General features: G+C 39.6%; 1 protein-coding gene across 2 annotated transcripts; it reads left to right on the forward strand.

Moving 5' to 3' along the window:
• The first annotated feature begins 8125 nt into the window (after positions 1 to 8125).
• LOC120728058 (microfibril-associated glycoprotein 4-like) lies at positions 8126 to 12552 on the forward strand. 2 transcript variants are annotated; one of them, XM_040022736.1, is made up of 7 exons: positions 8126 to 8252; positions 8541 to 8611; positions 9601 to 9759; positions 9850 to 9888; positions 10056 to 10152; positions 11359 to 11526; positions 11785 to 12552. In XM_040022736.1, exons 2-7 carry the CDS (start codon positions 8582 to 8584, stop codon positions 12036 to 12038), a joined length of 747 nt encoding a protein of 248 aa, XP_039878670.1. In that variant the 5' UTR covers positions 8126 to 8252; positions 8541 to 8581; the 3' UTR covers positions 12039 to 12552. The 2 variants fall into 2 exon arrangements, with proteins under 2 accessions (XP_039878670.1, XP_039878671.1); XM_040022737.1 differs by having other exon boundaries at positions 8150 to 8266.
• Positions 12553 to 19689: the final 7137 nt, after the last annotated feature.

The raw sequence follows: 19689 nt of genomic DNA on the forward strand, positions 1-19689 counted from the left end.
TAATTAAAATCAATTAATATATATGATTAATATAGTTTAAGAAAAGATGCCTCTATATTTGGTACAGTTTTTTTCTTTTTAAAGACTAGGGCATAAAACACTGATTCCATGTGTTGCCAACAGTTCCCATCCTTTAGAGCAAATTATTTAAAGTTGAACATGAAAGTTGCTGGCTGTAACATATTTGTTTTTGGGGTTTTTTTTCTTTTATTTGATTGTTTAATTGGCACTGTTATGGTATTGCTTTCCAACCTGATCAGATTTTAGGTGCACTCTAGATCAGTGTTTCCCAACCCTGTTCCTCAAAGACCTCTGTCCTGCATTTTTTAGATGTCTCCTTGCATCGCCACACTGATTTGAAATAATGTTTACCCTAATTTCTTCATTAAGTTGTGCACAAGTCTGTCACTGACACAGTTAATATGTGAGGGTGCACTGAAGCAGAGAAACATCAAAAATATGCAGGATGGGCATCCTCAAGGAACAGAGTTGGGAAAAGAATGCTCTAGATATTACAGCCTACAAGCATACTTCTAAGATGCATCCATTCTTGTAGGTTAACCACGGCTAAAACTTTCTTTGTGTAAAGTACTAAGTGTGTTTTTTGTTTTGGGTTTTTTTGTTTCAAATTTTCTCTTTGTTGTATGTCCAGTTTATGTGGAAGTGTAAAGACTGCAGTGCTGAAGTTTCTAGACGATCAGAACTTCTTAAGCACTATAGACTGAAACAGTCATTTTGGGCGTGGCCATCACATTAAGTGCCTATATCCTGAGTGTCCATGTGTTTTAAAGACTTGGAATTCACTTCTGACACACTTGTCAAGGAATCATAGCAATACCTCAGAGCACTCTGACAAATTTACAACTTTTTCCTGTCAGTTATGTTGTTGTAGTGAACTAGGAACAGAGCGTGAATATTTTGTGCACATTAGCCGTCATTTAAAAAACAATGAGACAGTAACATGTATGTTTAAAGGTTGTGACTACAAATCAAATATTTACAGTACCTTTAAGTCACACATCAGTCGCAAGCACAGTTTACACTCGCTGGTAGACAAAGAGGATATTGTCAGAGGATCTTTTGCAACTGAAACTGCAGAGCATGCTGCTTCAAATGTTGAGGAATTGTGGGTGTTGTTGATTTAGAGACATCAAATGATCAAATGATTAAAACTAGAAAATATTTTTCACATTCCAAGTGCTGCAGTTGATGAACTTTTGGAGGAATTTCAGTATTTGTTGGGCACAGCATCTTTGTGTAGTGCAGCAAAAGTTATCCAAGACACATTGAACAGTCACAGCTTGCAAATAGACCAGTCAGTCATTGAAGAACTTGCATCTCCACTGTGTACATCTAATCCTGTGTATAAATCGGTAGGTAAAGGCTGTCCCCTAGCAACATCCTTTAAGCACAAAAATTTCTACAAGGAAAATTTTAAAGTTGTAGAGCCTGTAGAGTATGTGTTGGATGAAAAAAAATAAAAGAACATTTCAGTATGTTCCAGTTTTAAAGGTTTTACAGCAGCTTTTCAGTGATTGCCACGTACTTGCTAAGGTTTTGGATGGTAGTCGCTTAACAGAAGAAAGTGGGGAAGAAGTGATTTACAGGTCTTTTAGGGAGGGGTTGTTTTTCAAAGAAAACAGTTTTTTATCAGCAGGCGAATTGCGAGTGTTACTGAATTTGTATATTGACGATTTTGAGATTTGCAATCCACTTGGCACTTCCCGTAAAAAGCACAAAATCTGTGCCATATATTGGACTCTTAGCAATTTACCACCTGCTTGCCATTCATCACTGACTTCCATTTATCTGGCTTTACTCTGCAAGTCTGAAGATGTAAAGACATTTGGATATGAAAAGATTCTAGAGCCCTTGTTGAGTGATCTTGTTACTTTGGAAAGTCAAGGGAGTTTTATTGCACATCTTGGAGAATTTGTCAGGGGCACAATACAGTGTGTCATAGCAGATCATTTAGGAGCACACAGTATTTCTGGATTTATTGGAGTTTTTCAGGTGAATACTTTTGCAGATTTTGTGAGGCCAAAAGATCTGATATTCAAGAAACAGAGGTTAGTTCAGGTGCTGAATCTAATTATTGTAGAAAAATAATTGATTTCTGTGCATTAAATTAGATTACGTCAATTAAGCATTATGAGGCAGAGGGTGGTTTCCTAATATTTTTGCTGGGAGTTGGCAGCCCTATTAGTTAGGTTGTTTAATATTTCTATGTACCGTTTAGAATACCTGAATAAGGAGGATGGTGTAAGTTTTTTAGGTTGATCAGTATTGCTGAAGTATAAAATATTTTGGCTGCAGTGTAGTTTTTGCATACAGGTATAACAGAATAGCTTTAATGTTTTGTTTTTTTTAAACTGAGTATGAACTTATACAAAATGCAGCAAAATATTTATAAAAAAAACAGTTTTATTTTTTATAAAATACACTATATCAGATTCATATCGGCATCGGCAGATAATCAAATTTATGATATCGGTATTGGACATAAAAAAGTGGTATCGTGCCATCTGTAGTTTGTACAGAGGCACAAGTAAGATTTGTTTTGTTACAAGGGAGTATCATGAAGTAATGCACTAATGGCTTGGAAACGGTAATTGTCTTTCTAAAGTCCTCATTTTAATTGTTTGTATTTGTTCCTTTTCTGGCAGATTTTCTTCCCCTTATGTGTTATTGTTTATTCAAGGAAACGGTGTTATTTTGGTAACTACATGCAAATTCCTTACATATTTATCACGGCAGTATTGCAGTGACAAGTTTATCTATCTCATCTTAAGGGTTCATGTGATTATTAATATTGATATTAATTAAAATCAATTAATATATATGATTAATATAGTTTAAGAAAAGATGCCTCTATATTTGGTACAGTTTTTTTCTTTTTAAAGACTAGGGCATAAAACACTGATTCCATGTGTTGCCAACAGTTCCCATCCTTTAGAGCAAATTATTTAAAGTTGAACATGAAAGTTGCTGGCTGTAACATATTTGTTTTTGCGGGTTTTTTTCTTTTATTTGATTGTTTAATTGGCACTGTTATGGTATTGCTTTCCAACCTGATCAGATTTTAGGTGCACTCTAGATCAGTGTTTCCCAACCCTGTTCCTCAGAGACCTCTGTCCTGCATTTTTTAGATGTCTCCTTGCATCGCCACACTGATTTGAAATAATGTTTACCCTAATTTCTTCATTAAGTTGTGCACAAGTCTGTCACTGACACAGTTAATATGTGAGGGTGCACTGAAGCAGAGAAACATCAAAAATATGCAGGATGGGCATCCTCAAGGAACAGAGTTGGGAAAAGAATGCTCTAGATAATACAGCCTACAAGCATACTTCTAAGATGCATCCATTCTTGTAGGTTAACCACGGCTAAAACTTTCTTTGTGTAAAGTACTAAGTGTGTTTTTTGTTTTGGGTTTTTTTGTTTCAAATTTTCTCTTTGTTGTATGTCCAGTTTATGTGGAAGTGTAAAGACTGCAGTGCTGAAGTTTCTAGACGATCAGAACTTCTTAAGCACTATAGACTGAAACAGTCATTTTGGGCGTGGCCATCACATTAAGTGCCTATATCCTGAGTGTCCATGTGTTTTAAAGACTTGGAATTCACTTCTGACACACTTGTCAAGGAATCATAGCAATACCTCAGAGCACTCTGACAAATTTACAACTTTTTCCTGTCAGTTATGTTGTTGTAGTGAACTAGGAACAGAGCGTGAATATTTTGTGCACATTAGCCGTCATTTAAAAAACAATGAGACAGTAACATGTATGTTTAAAGGTTGTGACTACAAATCAAATATTTACAGTACCTTTAAGTCACACATCAGTCGCAAGCACAGTTTACACTCGCTGGTAGACAAAGAGGATATTGTCAGAGGATCTTTTGCAACTGAAACTGCAGAGCATGATGCTTCAAATGTTGAGGAATTGTGGGTGTTGTTGATTTAGAGACATCAAATGATCAAATGATTAAAACTAGAAAATATTTTTCACGTTCCAAGTGCTGCAGTTGATGAAGTTTTGGAGGAATTTCAGTATTTGTTGGGCACAGCATCTTTGTGTAGTGCAGCAAAAGTTATCCAAGACACATTGAACAGTCACAGCTTGCAAATAGACCAGTCAGTCATTGAAGAACTTGCATCTGCACTGTGTACATCTAATCCTGTGTATAAATTGGTAGGTAAAGGCTGTCCCCTAGCAACATCCTTTAAGCACAAAAATTTCTACAAGGAAAATTTTAAAGTTGTAGAGCCTGTAGAGTATGTTTTGGATGAAAAAAAAATAAAAGAACATTTCAGTATGTTCCAGTTTTAAAGGTTTTACAGCAGCTTTTCAGTGATTGCCACGTACTTGCTAAGGTTTTGGATGGTAGTCGCTTAACAGAAGAAAGTGGGGAAGAAGTGATTTACAGGTCTTTTAGGGAGGGGTTGTTTTTCAAAGAAAACAGTTTTTTATCAGCAGGCGAATTGCGAGTGTTACTGAATTTGTATATTGACGATTTTGAGATTTGCAATCCACTTGGCACTTCCCGTAAAAAGCACAAAATCTGTGCCATATATTGGACTCTTAGCAATTTACCACCTGCTTGCCATTCATCACTGACTTCCATTTATCTGGCTTTACTCTGCAAGTCTGAAGATGTAAAGACATATGGATATGAAAAGATTCTAGAGCCCTTGTTGAGTGATCTTGTTACTTTGGAAAGTCAAGGGATTTTTATTGCACATCTTGGAGAATTTGTCAGGGGCACAATACAGTGTGTCATAGCAGATCATTTAGGAGCACACAGTATTTCTGGATTTATTGGAGTTTTTCAGGTGAATACTTTTGCAGATTTTGTGAGGCCAAAAGATCTGATATTCAAGAAACAGAGGTTAGTTCAGGCGTGTTTACTCTGAGAAGCAAAGAGACACATGAAATGCATGTAAGTTCTGCACAGAGTAATGCAAAACCATGTCACGGTGTTAAAAGACGGTGTGTTTTCTCCGCACATCTCTCCCATTTCAGTGGATATCCTCCAGATATTGCACATGACATTTTTGAGGGCATATTACCAGTTGAGTTGGCATACTGCATGAATATCTTAATTTTGAAAAAATATTTTACACTTGACAGCCTCAATGAGTCCATTCTGACATTTCCCTACAAATGGGCAGACAAGAGTAATCGCCCTCATGCTATTCCCAGGCCTTTCATGCAGAACAAAAGCATTGGAGGAAATGCTCATGAAAATTGGAGTCTCTTACAATTCCTTCCATTGTTGGTAGGACACTTGGTACCTCCAGATGAAACAGCTTGGCAGGTAATTTTGGACCTAAAGGATATTGTTGAACTAGTTGTTGCACCAGTACACACAGAACAATCAATTGCTTTCCTTGAGTCTAGAGTCTCTGACCACAGATGTGGGTTGAAAGAGCTGTTTCCAGGACTGAATCTGTTACCAAAACATCGTTTTGTGGAGCATTATCCACAGATGATTAAATTCTTTGGGCCACTTGTTGGCATGTGGACCATGCGGTTCGAGGCAAAGCACAGTTTTTTCAAACAGGTTGTTTGTCACACACGGTGCTTTAAAAATGTGCTACTGTCACTGGCAGTGAAACATCAGTTCATGATGGCATACCACTTGGAGTCTGTCACAACTATAAGGCCGAGCCTAACTGTCTCAGCTGTTTCTACTGTCTCTGTTGACATTCTGCATCATGATGTACAGCGAGACTTGAAGATTAAATTCCCTGATATTACCCATATTCAGCTCACAAGGAATGCTTCTGTGAATGGAACAAACTACAGACCCGGCATGATTGTAGCTGAAGCTGAGAGTCTTCGTGGCAGATGATGATTTCAGGAGACTTGACGTTCCATCAGGGATGCCAAGAACTTTGACTGATCTTCAGAGCACAATTCGCCAAGCATTTGGAATTGAAACAGACTTTCGTATTCAATTCATGGATCCTGACTTCAACAATGAGTTTATGAACTTAACATCAATGCAAGACATTCAAGACCGAAGTACAATCAAACTTGTGTACATGGCAAATCTGGATACAAGTGCATCTTTGTCAAAGTAGTATCCCACATGCAGTCTTGACTCATCTGCAAGTCCACAAAGTATTCAAAGAAACTCCAGTCTCTCATCGTCTTCATCCAACTCAGACAGCACCATAATTCTACCACAGTCAGACAGTGAGCTGAGATCATGTGCATGGCCTCGCGAGTTTACTATTCCTCGATTTTCATTCAATGTAGAGGTGCAACTTCAGCGTGGAAATGAGACCTTCAGAGAAACTGGAACTCGGCTCAAGATTACTTCAGGTGTTAAATCTGACATCTTAGAGAAGCTTGCTGAGGCGATTTTTCAGTTTACTGCTTATCCTCAAAATTACCAAAATAGATGAAGTCGCAGGGGCACTGATCAAAAAATTTCCTTGTCTGCGAGAGCCATCTGCCACGGGTTACTATGGCTGGATGATTAGCCTGAAATATAAGATGGCTAATTACAGGACAAAGATGCGCAACATTGGCTGTCCTGAAGTGACTATAAATGCTTTGAAAAACAAATCCAATGATGATTGCCTCCTAGCCAAAAATGTTAAGAAGCCTAAAAAGGCTGAGGTCAATTTTTGTCCATTACACCCAGACAGTCTAGAAAACATCAGGGTTGAGCTTTTGACCGACGTCAGACGAAGAAACAGTGCCTGAGATGTAAGACAGAAGATGTCAAGAACATTTTCCTACCGTACACAAGAGGTGGTGCAGGGAAGTCCAACTGCTGGGGAGTTTAAAGCTAGGTGGCCTGAACTTTTCCAGATTAATGAGGTAAAGGCATGCTTTTTTTGCTGAGTGTTCTTTTCAGTAATTCCTTATGTTATACATTAATTAATCTGGGCCACTTGGATTAAGACGAGTCCAAATATAGGTATAAAGAGGCTGGCATTTATAGTTAATGTGTCGTTAAATGCTTGACCTGTGTATCATACAGAGTATTTATTTGAGCAGCACTTAAAATACAAGTTGTGTATGAAAAACACAAGTGACTTAAAGTGTAGAAACATGAATAAAATTAATTTTTGATTTTTCTTATAAATACAAAAATATTTGATTATTTAAGTAAGTTTTGGGCTACATATAGGGCCCAAACTATTTTATAGTGAGTTTGATTATTGAAATGATTGATTAATCATCTCAATAATTAATAGAGTGAGATTGAGTGTAATCAGATTATCAATTGTGAATTAACCTAAAACTTTTTATTTAGCTATTAGTTTTTAGTTAGCCTCAGATTGTTTAAAGCATGTGCCAAACAAATGTAAATTAAAAATGTGATGAACAAACTTTGTTGCTCATAAGATAAAAAAAATAAATGGGTCAAGTTAAAACCTCTAAGACCTCTCAGCACCAAGAGGATTTTTCAGAGCACTCGTATTGACATCACCATCATAGCCAACTCCTAAACTGTTTAAGACATCCAGGATAAAAGATTTAAAAAAAACTTGCGAAAGTGAAATAAAAAACAGGAATTTAGTTGGTGTGAGTTAAGAGGATGTAGAGAATAGGGTTAGATGGAGGTGGATCATTCACTGTGGAAACCTGAAGGAAACTGCCAAGAGAAAGAGGATTAGAGAGCAAAAAAATTGAGGTTTGTGTGCATACATGAGTCTTTACGGTACCCACAGGACTTCTGGGACACATCGTCAGCAGTAACCTTTAAGTGGAGTGTGTCACTGGTTTGTGTTAACTTGTTATTTCTCTTCTTCTTTCTTCTGTTTAGTTCCGTACAGTTTATTTTTTAAAACGTTATGAGATTTTGTTAAAAATTTCTTCTATTAATAACCAGGTCACTTTTGTTTTGTTTGTCTTTTTATATATTTTTTGTAAATGACAAAGTCTGATGATGGTTCTTCCTGGTGCTAGAATATTGGTCAATTTAAAACACACCTGTATTGTTCCATCATTGAAGAAATAAGTAACTTACATAACACCAGCAAGAATAGGAGCTGTTGCACCAAAAGATCAACATATTGAATGATGGTATGGAACAGTAAATAGAATATGACACCTCAATATCTACATTTCTTTTAAGCTGGCCACACCCTGCTGATGCATTTTTTTTAGGAGAAATGTAAATAATCACCTGCTGTGACATCTCAGCCCTCCTGCAGATATAAGCAGTGTACCTGGGACACTCGGACACACTGAAGTTGAAGAAACAAAGAGCATTCGGTTAGACTCACAGGTGAGTTCACACAGGTGAGTTTCTGACATCTCACAGAGTTGCAAAAGCTCTGCTATGTTTGCCTAGTCTCTTTGTTACACTAAAGGTAAATAGCATTACATTTGAAACTATTCCACAGTAAATAATAGAACACTAACTGCAATCACTATAATTCTGACAACGGCGTGCACACTTTAAAAAATGATTTGTTAATAACTGATTTGTTGAATGATTTGTTTGTCTTTAATTCTGTAGGTAGGTAACTGATTTCTCTGCATGTTCTGCTTTAACTCAGTCTATTTCTTTCAGATCCACATCAGCAGATCATTAAATACAGCAGAAATCTGACAATGTGTGTCAAGTGGAAATGGGCTGGACAGGTATGTGAGCAAGATAAAACTCCTTTCACCTCAGGAGAATAGAGTTTGTGTCCTGTGTGGGACTGATGGTCTTTAGACTTTTAGACTTGAGCCATGTAAATTAGTGGATGAAGTTCAGGTTTGTATTAAAAGCTCTGTGAAACAAAATGTGACACTGACACAGTGTCCTGCAGAGGACCAGCTTCACTGTTTCAGGCTTCATATTTCACATGGCTGTAATTACCTGACAACAGGTCACCTTTACTGTCTGGGTTACTTCCTATGCAATAATGATAAGAAGAGATGATATAGAGCTCGTCTTTGGGGCAATCTGGGATTTATTCAAAAATAGCATCAACAGGAGGAGCTGTGATGTTCCAAAGTTGCCTACAGATGCACAACAGCTTGGACTGCTTGCAGATGAATACATATTTCAGTGCTAAGTGCAGCCTGAGAAGCAACACTGAGGGAAACACAGGTTCTGCTGAGCTTGTTAAGAAGCGAAGAGCCTGCTGATCTTTCCTCTGAGATTCAAAGCTTCCTTCTGTCAAGTTTTCTGGGTCGTTGACCCAGCGTTTTCAGTTTTGTCATGTTTGTTTTATTTTCCACATCCATGCTTTCACTTCCAGTTTTCTGTGCCAGCCTGTCCACCAGTGTATTATGTTCCAGTTCATTCCATGCATCATTAGTTAGTTCAGCCAGTGTACTCACCTGTTTCCAGTTGTCATCATTCAGCCTGTGTATTTAAGTTCCTCAGTTTCACCAGTTCATTGTCGCGTCATTGATGTTGTCACTGCTGTCTATTCCGCGTTTGCCTTTCAGTTCAGATCAGTCAGTCATTCAGTTCAGTCATTCAGCCTGCCTTCTTCCCTGTTCTGTTCATCCATTCATCCTCCAATAAACACCCTTAATCCTCACCACGAGTTCAGCGTTTGGGTCCCCTCTTTTCCACATCCACACAACAACTCCTGACACCTTCAATCAAACCAACAACTTCCTCTTTGTTCCAGCTGCTGTCAGTGTTTGCCATCCTCCACCTGGCTCCTCTGCTGACAAGTTCCAAAGAGCTCATTCAGCCACTGGACTGCAACGACATCCACCAACAAGACAGCAGCCGACCCAGCGGCGTGTACACTATCTACCCTTTTGGAGAAAAGTCTGCAGTCGAGGTACAGTCCAGCCTCTGTAGGAGACAAAGCTAATGTTTGAGGCTACAAGAAGCTAAAAGGTGACATTAAGTGACACATGTTTGTTTGCAGGTGTACTGTGACATGGACTTAGAGGGAGGAGGCTGGACAGTGAGTTTTCTTTCTCTTTTTTTTCAGTTAAAGTTCCAGTCAAGTAACTTTTCAGTATGAACACTTCCTTCTGGAGGAAATTATAAAATCATAGCTCTGCTGTCTGAAAATTTCACTTCCTGACATTTTTCATGTTTATTAACTGGCCACACTGTCCCTTCTTCCAGGTGTTCCACAAGAGGATGGATGGCTCCTTGAACTTCTACAGACCCTGGAATCACTACAAGATGGGCTTCGGAAACCCCGATGGAGAGTACTGGCTTGGTGAGACTTTATTTTGTCTATGACAAAATCATTTAAATTAAAATCTGACCATTCTCAAAGTGTTCAAACCTTCAGTCCTTCGCAGTGTTGTAAAGTAACGGAATACATATACCGCCGTCACATATTTAAAATACTAAATATGAGTAACTGTATTCTGTTACAGTTTCTGTTTAAAAAGGTGGTAGTCAGAATACAGTTACTTTGTTGTAATAAATGGATTACACAAGGTCTTTTCCTGTTTCATATGTGAGACTATGCCCTCTCTATTTTTGGTAATTCCATGCTAATTCCACGCTTCCAAACAAAACACGCTTTAAGAGGCTCTAATGCCTGTGTCTCAGTCTCGCGGCCCATGTCACCCCTACTTGCTGCATAATGACATGAAGCAATATTTTCAAAAATTATTATTCAAAAAATAATTTAATATGAAGGCAATATAAGCAGTGTTACAGGCAAAACCCTAAAGAATGTAGCCTCGAGAGAAAAAGGAGAGTTGAAAAGTACGAGTTGTCACCGAGTAGAAACGGGAGCTGGAAGCATGTAAATATAATAATAACCACTGCAGCCAAAAGGAGTGCCTGTGTAGCAGGTTGGAAAAAGCTACATGGTTATTTCTGTAAGAAAACCAATTACCCCCTTATTTTTTGTTTATTATTGTGACTTATTTTGACATTGTTATGTGTTGCCAGACCATGGTTATATTTCATTATGCCAGTAGATGCTGCTCTTGCACTGCTGTGGAACTACCGGAGAGACTCTAGCTGAGCCTCTACTGAGGCGTTGTAATTGGACTAGCTTCTTTGGCCTCTCTCGTCCACTGGCAGCTAGCCCTCATCCTCTTCTCACGTCGTTTGGGCAAGGATGACACAGGTCGTCTCTGGGGGATGCCCTAGTATTAGTTTCCAAATTTTGGGTTGGCATTGCATTCGGTGCGACCAAAGAATGCGTTGACCGCCGCGTCGCTCCCCCTGACATCAACGACCCTCACCGTTGGCCCACTTCCCAACGGTCGTGGTTGTCAGCTGGCACCGCAAGGAGGTGGTGATGGGGTTTTGCCAGCCAATCTCTGTATTGTACAATTTCTTTAAAGGCAGTTTGTTCCAGCAAACTCTATAATCGCAGATCACTAGGTATTTTACTGAATGATTTCCAGCTCTGTCAGCTTTTATACTTCTTCATTATCAGTGTGTGTTTGTGTGTTTTCAGGTCTTGACATCGTCAGTGCCCTGACATCCCAGCAAAAATCTGAGCTGCGGGTCGACATGAGGGATTTTCTGGGAAAGGAAGTGTTTGCTCGTTACTCTTCATTCAAGGTTGATGCTGAATGTGATGGATACAAACTGACTATTGCTGGATTCACTAATGGAGGGGCAGGTGAGTGAGGTGATACGGAGGTAAAGAATCTATGTAAAAGACAAATGATTAATGCATGTCAGTTTTACTTCTTGTCCCAGTCCTCACTTATTCCCTCATTGTTCTCAAATATTCTTGTCTCATCTGTTTCCTGTGACTGTGTATAAATAGCACCAGTCCTCCGGTTGTTCCTTGTTTTGCCATGCTGTACACGATGCCTGTGTGAAGCAAGTTCACACCACATTAAAACTCTGTTTGTGTTGTGTTGTGTTTCTGCAGGGGATGGTCTGACTTACCACAACGGAATAAAGTTCTCCACCTTTGACAAAGATCAGGATGGGTCTTCCAGTAGCTGTGCTCAACTATACCTGGGGGCATTTTGGTACAACAACTGTCACCATGCAAACCCTAATGGTGTTTATCGCTGGGGAGCTATGAGCACTTATGGTGCAAGTGGAATGGAGTGGTACCACTGGAAGGGTTGGGGCTACTCCCTGAAGGCCATGAGCATGAAGTTTCGTCCCGTGCAGTAAATCTGCAGGACAAACATTCAGCAAAATTTTAGCAACTGCTTTCTGATGATTGATTTCTTTTCTTTTCTCTCATTAATCATGTAACCTTTCTTTGAGCTTTATTTTCTTAAAGCTGGGCTAAAGGAAAATCCACCAGTGCAGTACAGCTGACTCATGTTTTTGAACGAAGCAGTCAAATAAAATAAACCAGCAGCAGTTTTTCATACATCACCATAAATATGTTGCAATGACAGACGTGTGTGAAATCAAACAGCAGTAATGAATGAAATGCAGAGCTCCTGTGGTTATACATACACAGCAACACACATATGGCTGCTTTGGTCGAGGCCATCTCACTCAAGTTGGACTTTATTAGTTGTAGAAACACCAGGAAGGAGTTCAGCTGCATTGAGACTGCCTGAGCTGCATCAGGAAAATAAAGCCCACCATCTTTAACTGTAGACAGAGGTCTAATACCTCATGTGAATCATTATCTGCTCACATGCTGACAATAAATAAGAAGCAAAGCAAAGACTTGTTTTTGTCTGATGTGCTCTCTTTGTCTCTGTATCTTTGTCTGAATTCTCTGGCTGATCATGAAATGCTGCCCTCTACTGGTCTCAGTCACAAACGTCCTTCTTCAGAAACGAAAATATAGATATTCAGACTGAGGATGCCTTTCATCAAACAGCTTATGCACACAGCAACACATATAGAAAAAACATGCAAAAGACAGGAACAAAAACACAATCCAGCAAAATAAAGCAAAATTAAGTGCTCCTCTAATGCACACATTCCAGAACAATAAATGTACAATTTCACAGATAAATGATTAACAATATAATTATTAGTAGTATTTGTATTATTGTGGAATTCACTATTATTGAAATAGTTCCAGTTATTAATGCTGCTGTGTGTATGACTGCCATTGTAAGAATATATGGATATACTGTATACACACAGATTATTTAACTGCTGTACTAATGTGATGAGATACATTTACCAATAACAGCATAATCACTTCCATAATTATCAATTAGAATGTGGTAATTTTATGTTTTTATGTGTTATATGTTATATAGGTTTGTTTGTTGTTGTTTTTTTACCTCATTTTAAACGTTTGAGAAAAAAATATCAACTTTGGCATTGAAACTGTCTTATTTATGCTTTGAAATGTAATCTGTCAATCATAAAACCTTATTTTCTATTACAGTGACCAAACACAAACAATATTCCCAACATGAAAACACTAATAACAAAAACCCAGAGAGCCCTCCATTCCAAATAACAAACAATATCAATATCATTTGTTCCCTCCTCAAATATTAGTGATGGGATTTCCGGCTCTTTTTAGAGAACCGGCTCTTTCGGCTCGGCTCACTAAAAAGAGCCGGCCCTTTCGGCTCCGAAGCGGCTCTTCAGGTTGTTTTGTTGGTTTAATTAATTTATTATTAACAACGATATAAAATTATGCACAAAAGGAACTACTAATGTAAAAAAAAGTTGTTTTATTTATATAAGTTTATATATAAATATATGCGGTGGCCCCAGACACAAAGCACGTACAAATTCCAAAACACATTTCTAGCATTAATTGACCTTCCAAAACAGAGCTACACAGATCACTTAAATTACACAACTGAAAGCATGTGTGTATTGTTTGTGTATTTATACACAAGCACTCACATATATTCATATAATTTTAAAAAAAATGTTCATTTACCTGTTACTACCACACAACAAATCCGGTCGTTGGTACTTGCTGGCTTGTGTAGCCACTAGGTAACAAAAGCTCAACACTGCCCCCTAGCATCCTGGAGCACTTCTGTTGTGTTTGTACGTGTTTATACGTGTTTTGGAGTTTTTAAGTGTTTTGGAGTTTGTACGTGCTTCAGGGTTTGTACGTGCTTCGGAGTTTGTACGTACTATGGAGTTTTTATGTGCTATGGGGTTTTTACGTGTTTTGGAGTTTTTAAGTGTTTTGGAGTTTGTACGTGCTTTGTCTCTAGGGGCCACTGTAAGTTTATGTTGTTAAATGAGTTTTGTGTCACTGTGCACAGAGAAAAACTCACCTGATGTAGTGGTAATGTGTTATTCACCACTAGATGGAGACAACCTGGCACAGGTATTTTCTCTACACACTAAATTTCACACTGAAAAGCATTGGTGGGAATTTTTGTTTACAGTAAGCAAAAGAAAAAATGTCTTGAGGTCTTTCCAGTGTTTTCAAAGTTGTGTTTTTCAGATACACGTCAAAATTTCATACAGACAAACACACACACAAAACAACAAAATATGTCAAATTACATGCACGTCTGATTCGTTTTTTGAGAATTTCACCACTTTTCGATTTCATGGAAAATAACTTGTGTTATTCATGACATGATATCATTTAAAATAACTTTGTCAGGCCAGTGAATAGCTGCCACATAAGTATAAATCTAAACCATGCAAGTGTAATATAGAAAAAAACCACAAACAGTTGTGCTGTTTGTTCATAATAAATGGGTAGGGGTGTATAGTCAGTAAAAGCCACCAAGGCTCTGCTGAGCTCCAAATCTGCTCTGCCACAGACAGAAGCATCAAAAATGTGCGCTGGGAGCTTCATGGCATGATTTCTACAGCCACACAAATCTATATGTATGTGGCCAAGAACCTTAGTCCATGTAGGGTATCTTAACACAGTTTACTTGTGTCAGTTAGGTCAGCTAGTGGGATGGCAGAGAGGGCAGCCTTTACATTATTTTATTGTAGAGTGACAGGAAGTGCCTATGAGCTTCTAATCAGGCAGAAATATTGACAGAAGGAAATATTTAAAAATAAAAAATAAAATTAATTTTTTAAATTTCAAAGGAAATACATTGATGAAAATCAAAGAAGAGAAAATGTATGTGATGTTCCATTTTCCTGAGAACTGATTGGCTGTGATGAATCCTTCAAGTACTACATGCTACTTTGTCCTGCTAGTTAAGCCTGCTGTCTGTTCTCAGGCCTCCTCCTGCTTCACTGCCATATATCCATCACCAGAGGGCTCCAATGACCTGCCTGCTGACAACAGAGCAAACCTCTGTGTCATGTGACCTGGCTGGAGTTGCAAAGCTGGACTCGGACCTGGCCCAGGCAAGTTCAAAGACAGTTGTGGTTGAGAGAGCAGGGAGCATAGTAGAGCACTGGAAGGATGAGGTGGAAACAGGAAGCGTGTAGATTCAGTGAATTTGGCATCCTCCATCTGTCTCCATGCTCTCTTTACTGGCCTTCTAAAAATCACTTCTAAAAACTTCTCCTGTAGCTGTGTAGCTGCTTTTGTTTAAATGTTTAGGATAGCATTTAGAATTCAACTTTACTGTCATTACACATGTCTAAATACAGGGTAACAAAATACAGTTTGCATCTTATCAGTAAGTGCAATAAGAGCAAATATACAGATGTACTACATATATACAGATGTATCGGTGTGAGGTAAACAGATCTACAGAGTGCTATGAATATATCTGCAGCAGTGGAAGCGTAGCTCTCTGAACAGACTACAATAGTGAACAGTGTAGGGTGACAGCTGTGGGGAAGAAGCTGTTCCTAAACCTGCTGATTTTAGTCTGAAGGCTCCTGTAGCGCCTTCTGGAGGGGAGGAGCTGGAGGCAGGATGAGAGGAGTCCCTGAGAATGATGCGTGCTTGGCATAGACATCTCTTCTTGTGGACATCCTCAATGGCAGGAAGTGGAGTCCCTGTGATGCGTTGGGCGGCTTTCACCACCCGCTGCAGTGCCTTGCGGTCAGCAACAGAACAGTTCCCACACCACACTGTGACACAGTTGGACAGGATGCTCTCTATCACACAGCGGTAGAAGTTAACCAGTATGTCAGTAGACAGGTGGTTCTTCTTCAGTATTGTAAAGGAAAAAAAGGCGCTGATGGGCCTTCTTGACCAGGCTGGAGGTGTTAGTTGACCAGGACAGATTCTCAGAGATGTGGGTCCCCTAGAACTTGAAGCTGGAGACCTGTTCAACAGCTGTGCCATTTATATAGATGGGGACATGGGGGTCTGTCTTCTCCCTCCTGAAGTCCACAATGAGCTCTTTGGTTTTGCTGGTACTCAGGAGCAGGTTATTGTCAGACCACACAGCTAGGTGCTTTACCTCTTCCCTGTAGCCAGTCTCATCGTTGTCACTGATGAGACGGTCACCGTGGTGTCATCTGCAGACTTGATGATGGAGTTGGATCCATACCCAGGTCTGCAGTCAAAGAGGAACGGGCTCAGCACACAGCCCTGTGGAGTGCCAGTGTTGAGTGTGATGGTGGTAGAGCAGTTATGGCCTGACCTAACATGCTGGGGTCTGTTGGTCAGAAAGTCCATGATCCAGGTACAGATGGAGTTGCTGAGGCTACGAGCCACAAGTTTGGTGATCAGCTTGGAGGGAATGACTGTACTGAATGCTGAGCTGAAGTAAACAAACAGCATTCTTACATAAGTATTGCATAAATATATGAGTACATGTTGCAAGAAACTGCATTCCCAGATCACATCCAGTGTGTGCTGGAAAATTTGCAACGATTCCACAAAAAATGTTCCACGTGGTGTTTTTTTTTCTTTCCTTTCCTACTGGTGATGATCCAGTGGGGCTCCAGTCACTACAGGCTCCCTTGTGGTGCCACAAAACGGACTGCAAAAAAACTTGTGCGTACATGACTGATCCTGCTGCTACCACTACAATTCACTTCTGTATGAATTGATCTTTTCATGACTGTTCACTTTGGACAAGCAGGAAACAGAGGTGACGCTGACTTGTGGCTTCGCAGGGTGATTCCCTTTAACAACAAGAGCATGCACACAGTTTGTTTTAGGCCACCATGAATAGCTCACATTGTAAATCACAATGAGCCAGTATATGATACTGTAGCTTCCACTCACTGTGACAGGATGGCTCGTAGGAGGTCATTACACTCTGCTTCATTGGGTTCCAGTTCAGATTAAGGGACAACACATGGAAAGACAGAAACTGGGAACAAATGTTTGAAAAATATTTACTGTTAGAAAACATTCAGTGAACAATATAGATTTTTCTCTTTGGCAAACTTCAAATCTGAGTCTCCAAAAGCCAGTCAGACAATAGAGTTGGTATAAACAGAGAGAGGAGATGAAGCTTCTTTTAGACAGAAGAAGGGAAATATTTAGATTCACTTAAAAGGATAATTCTCTTTTTTTTAGCACTTTCCACTTTTGCTTTCTTGCCATTAAGCTATAATTAACTTTAATTTCACTTAAATTGATTATAAATCTACACATTGCACCTTATTTAACAGTTGTATTTTAACAGAGCAAGAGGTGGACCACACGTTTGAAGAGCTGCTGGTCTTTATAACTGGGGCTGACTTACTTCCACCACTGGGGTTCCCACTGTCCTGCAACACAGACTTTTACGATCAGGAGTCAGGGATGCGGCACATCCCATACGCATCAACGTGTAGCTTATCCCTGTATCTCCCAAGAGGTGTTGCAGATGAAGATCAATTTAAAGATCTTATGAACGATGCATTAAAAGGATCCCTGGGATTTGGAAAGGTGTAGTTGCATACATGAACTGATGCTGGGAAGCTGTGGTTAAAACCTGTGGGCTTTTGGGATGAAGTTGTTATTGTAAGTGTTCTTAAAGGGGATTGTTCCTGGCACCGGGGCTTCTTAAAGATTTTACATTTTAAAAGTGTTTTTACAAATGACTGTTCATTGTGTATATAGTTATATTTATAGTCCAGTTAAGACAACTGGGGTATGCATGCATCAAGCCATGCAAAATAAGTGGTGTTCAGAAAGTTTCCGGTATTGGAAGGAAAATGTATGTGCCCTTACTCCCAGCAAATGGGCGATAGAAAACCGATCGGTGCCTATGCCATTCCCAGTATGCGCTGGCATGACGTCGGGGCAGCATGAGTACGAGCAATTTTCTTTCTTTCTTTTTTTTACCGTGATGCCGCCCCCCACCACGATGCCCCCCTGGCAACCGCCTGTGTCGCCCGTATCAAAAACCTACAGAAGCGTTCGAGTCTTTAAGTTGCAAAATTGAACTGTGTGTATTTACTAAATCCTGAGAGTAGTTTTTAATGGCCGACGTGGGCTTTGTGTGATACAAACTGTATCTGGCCTTAAGTGCCCTGTTTTGAGCACTCACAGTTCTATCAAAAATTCAGTAGCATTAAAATTTAAGAAGTTCAGAAAGCACTGACTGTCTCTATGATATTGCAAAGGCTTCACTTAAGAGGCCACAACAGTCAGCGTGTGTTATGTACCACTGGCTGGCTATTAACCAAAGAAAGGAGGATAAGAAGACAGCTGTAGTTCTGCTGCTGGGAGCCAGGTAACCACTGCTGGGACACTGGCGTGTTGTATTAGTGATCAAACTATAAAAACAACCCTAAACACAAAATTAAAGAAACATACAAACAGATTATGTTACAGCAAAAAGTGAGTGAACTCCCAGTTTACCGATTGAGCCAGAGGCAGCCACCACAGCACTAAAAACTAAGAAATGAAAAACTGCTACTAAGTGAATCTCAATTATTTTAAATAGAATAGAATAGAATAGAATTCAACTTTATTGTCATTGCACATGCACAGGTACAGGGCAACGAAATGCAGTTTGCATCCATCCAGAAGTGCTTTAGTGATATAGATATATTACAATATATATTAGCAATAATATAGATATGTGAGTATATTACAGAAATGGGTCTATTATGGTATGTTATAATGTACACGGTATGAAGTATGTTGTGAATATTCTATAACTATAAGTATGTACAGGCTGTAGTGAGTACAAGCTATGTACAGGCTATGAACAGGATATAAATATGAAAACTATACAGAATATGAATAAATAACTTTACAGAATCTGAGATATACAGCTATACAGAAATGGGAACTATGCAAGTTGTAAACAGTTGTAGGATTAAAGATTATCGAATGTACAGAATGATTATTTACACAGAGCTATACAGTAGTGCAGTTAAGATAAGTGAGGGTGTAGATAGTTTCTACAGAGGTGCTAGTGCTAGTGGTTGTGAGTGGTGGTTCAGTCCATGTTATTATTGTGTGTTTGAGGGTACAGTTGTCCATTGTGTGTGTGTAGGTGGTTGTGGGTGTGTGTATGTTCAGTCCATGAGTTTAACGTGGGTCAGATGTCAGGAGGCAGAGTTCAGGAGTCTGACAGCTGTGGGGAAGAAGCTGTTCCGGTACCTGGTGGTCTTAGTCCGGAGGCTCCTGTGGCGCCTCCCAGAGGGCAGGAGGGTGAAGAGTCCATGCGATGGGTGACTGGGGTCTTTGATGATTTTCCCAGCCCTTTTCAGACACCGCTTCCTGTAGATGTCTTTTATGGCAGGAAGTGGTGCTCCGGCGATGCGCTGGGCAGTTTTCACGACCCTCTGCAACGCCTTCCGGTCCGAGGCAGAGCAGTTCCCGTACCAGACTGTTATACAGTTGGTCAGGATGCTCTCGATGGTGCAGCGATAGAAGTTCACCAGGATGTCTGAGGACAGGTGGTTCTTCCTCAGAGTCCTCAAGAAGAAGAGGCGCTGGTGAGCCTTCTTGACCAGCTTGGAGCAGTTGGTCGTCCAGGTGAGATCCTCGGAGATGTGGACTCCCAGGAACTTGAAGCTGCTCACACGCTCCACAGCCGTCCCCTTA

The sequence above is a fragment of the Simochromis diagramma genome, unplaced genomic scaffold, assembly GCF_900408965.1.
Source record: "Simochromis diagramma unplaced genomic scaffold, fSimDia1.1 OVJJ01000308.1, whole genome shotgun sequence".
Classification (NCBI taxonomy): Eukaryota; Metazoa; Chordata; class Actinopteri; order Cichliformes; family Cichlidae; genus Simochromis; species Simochromis diagramma.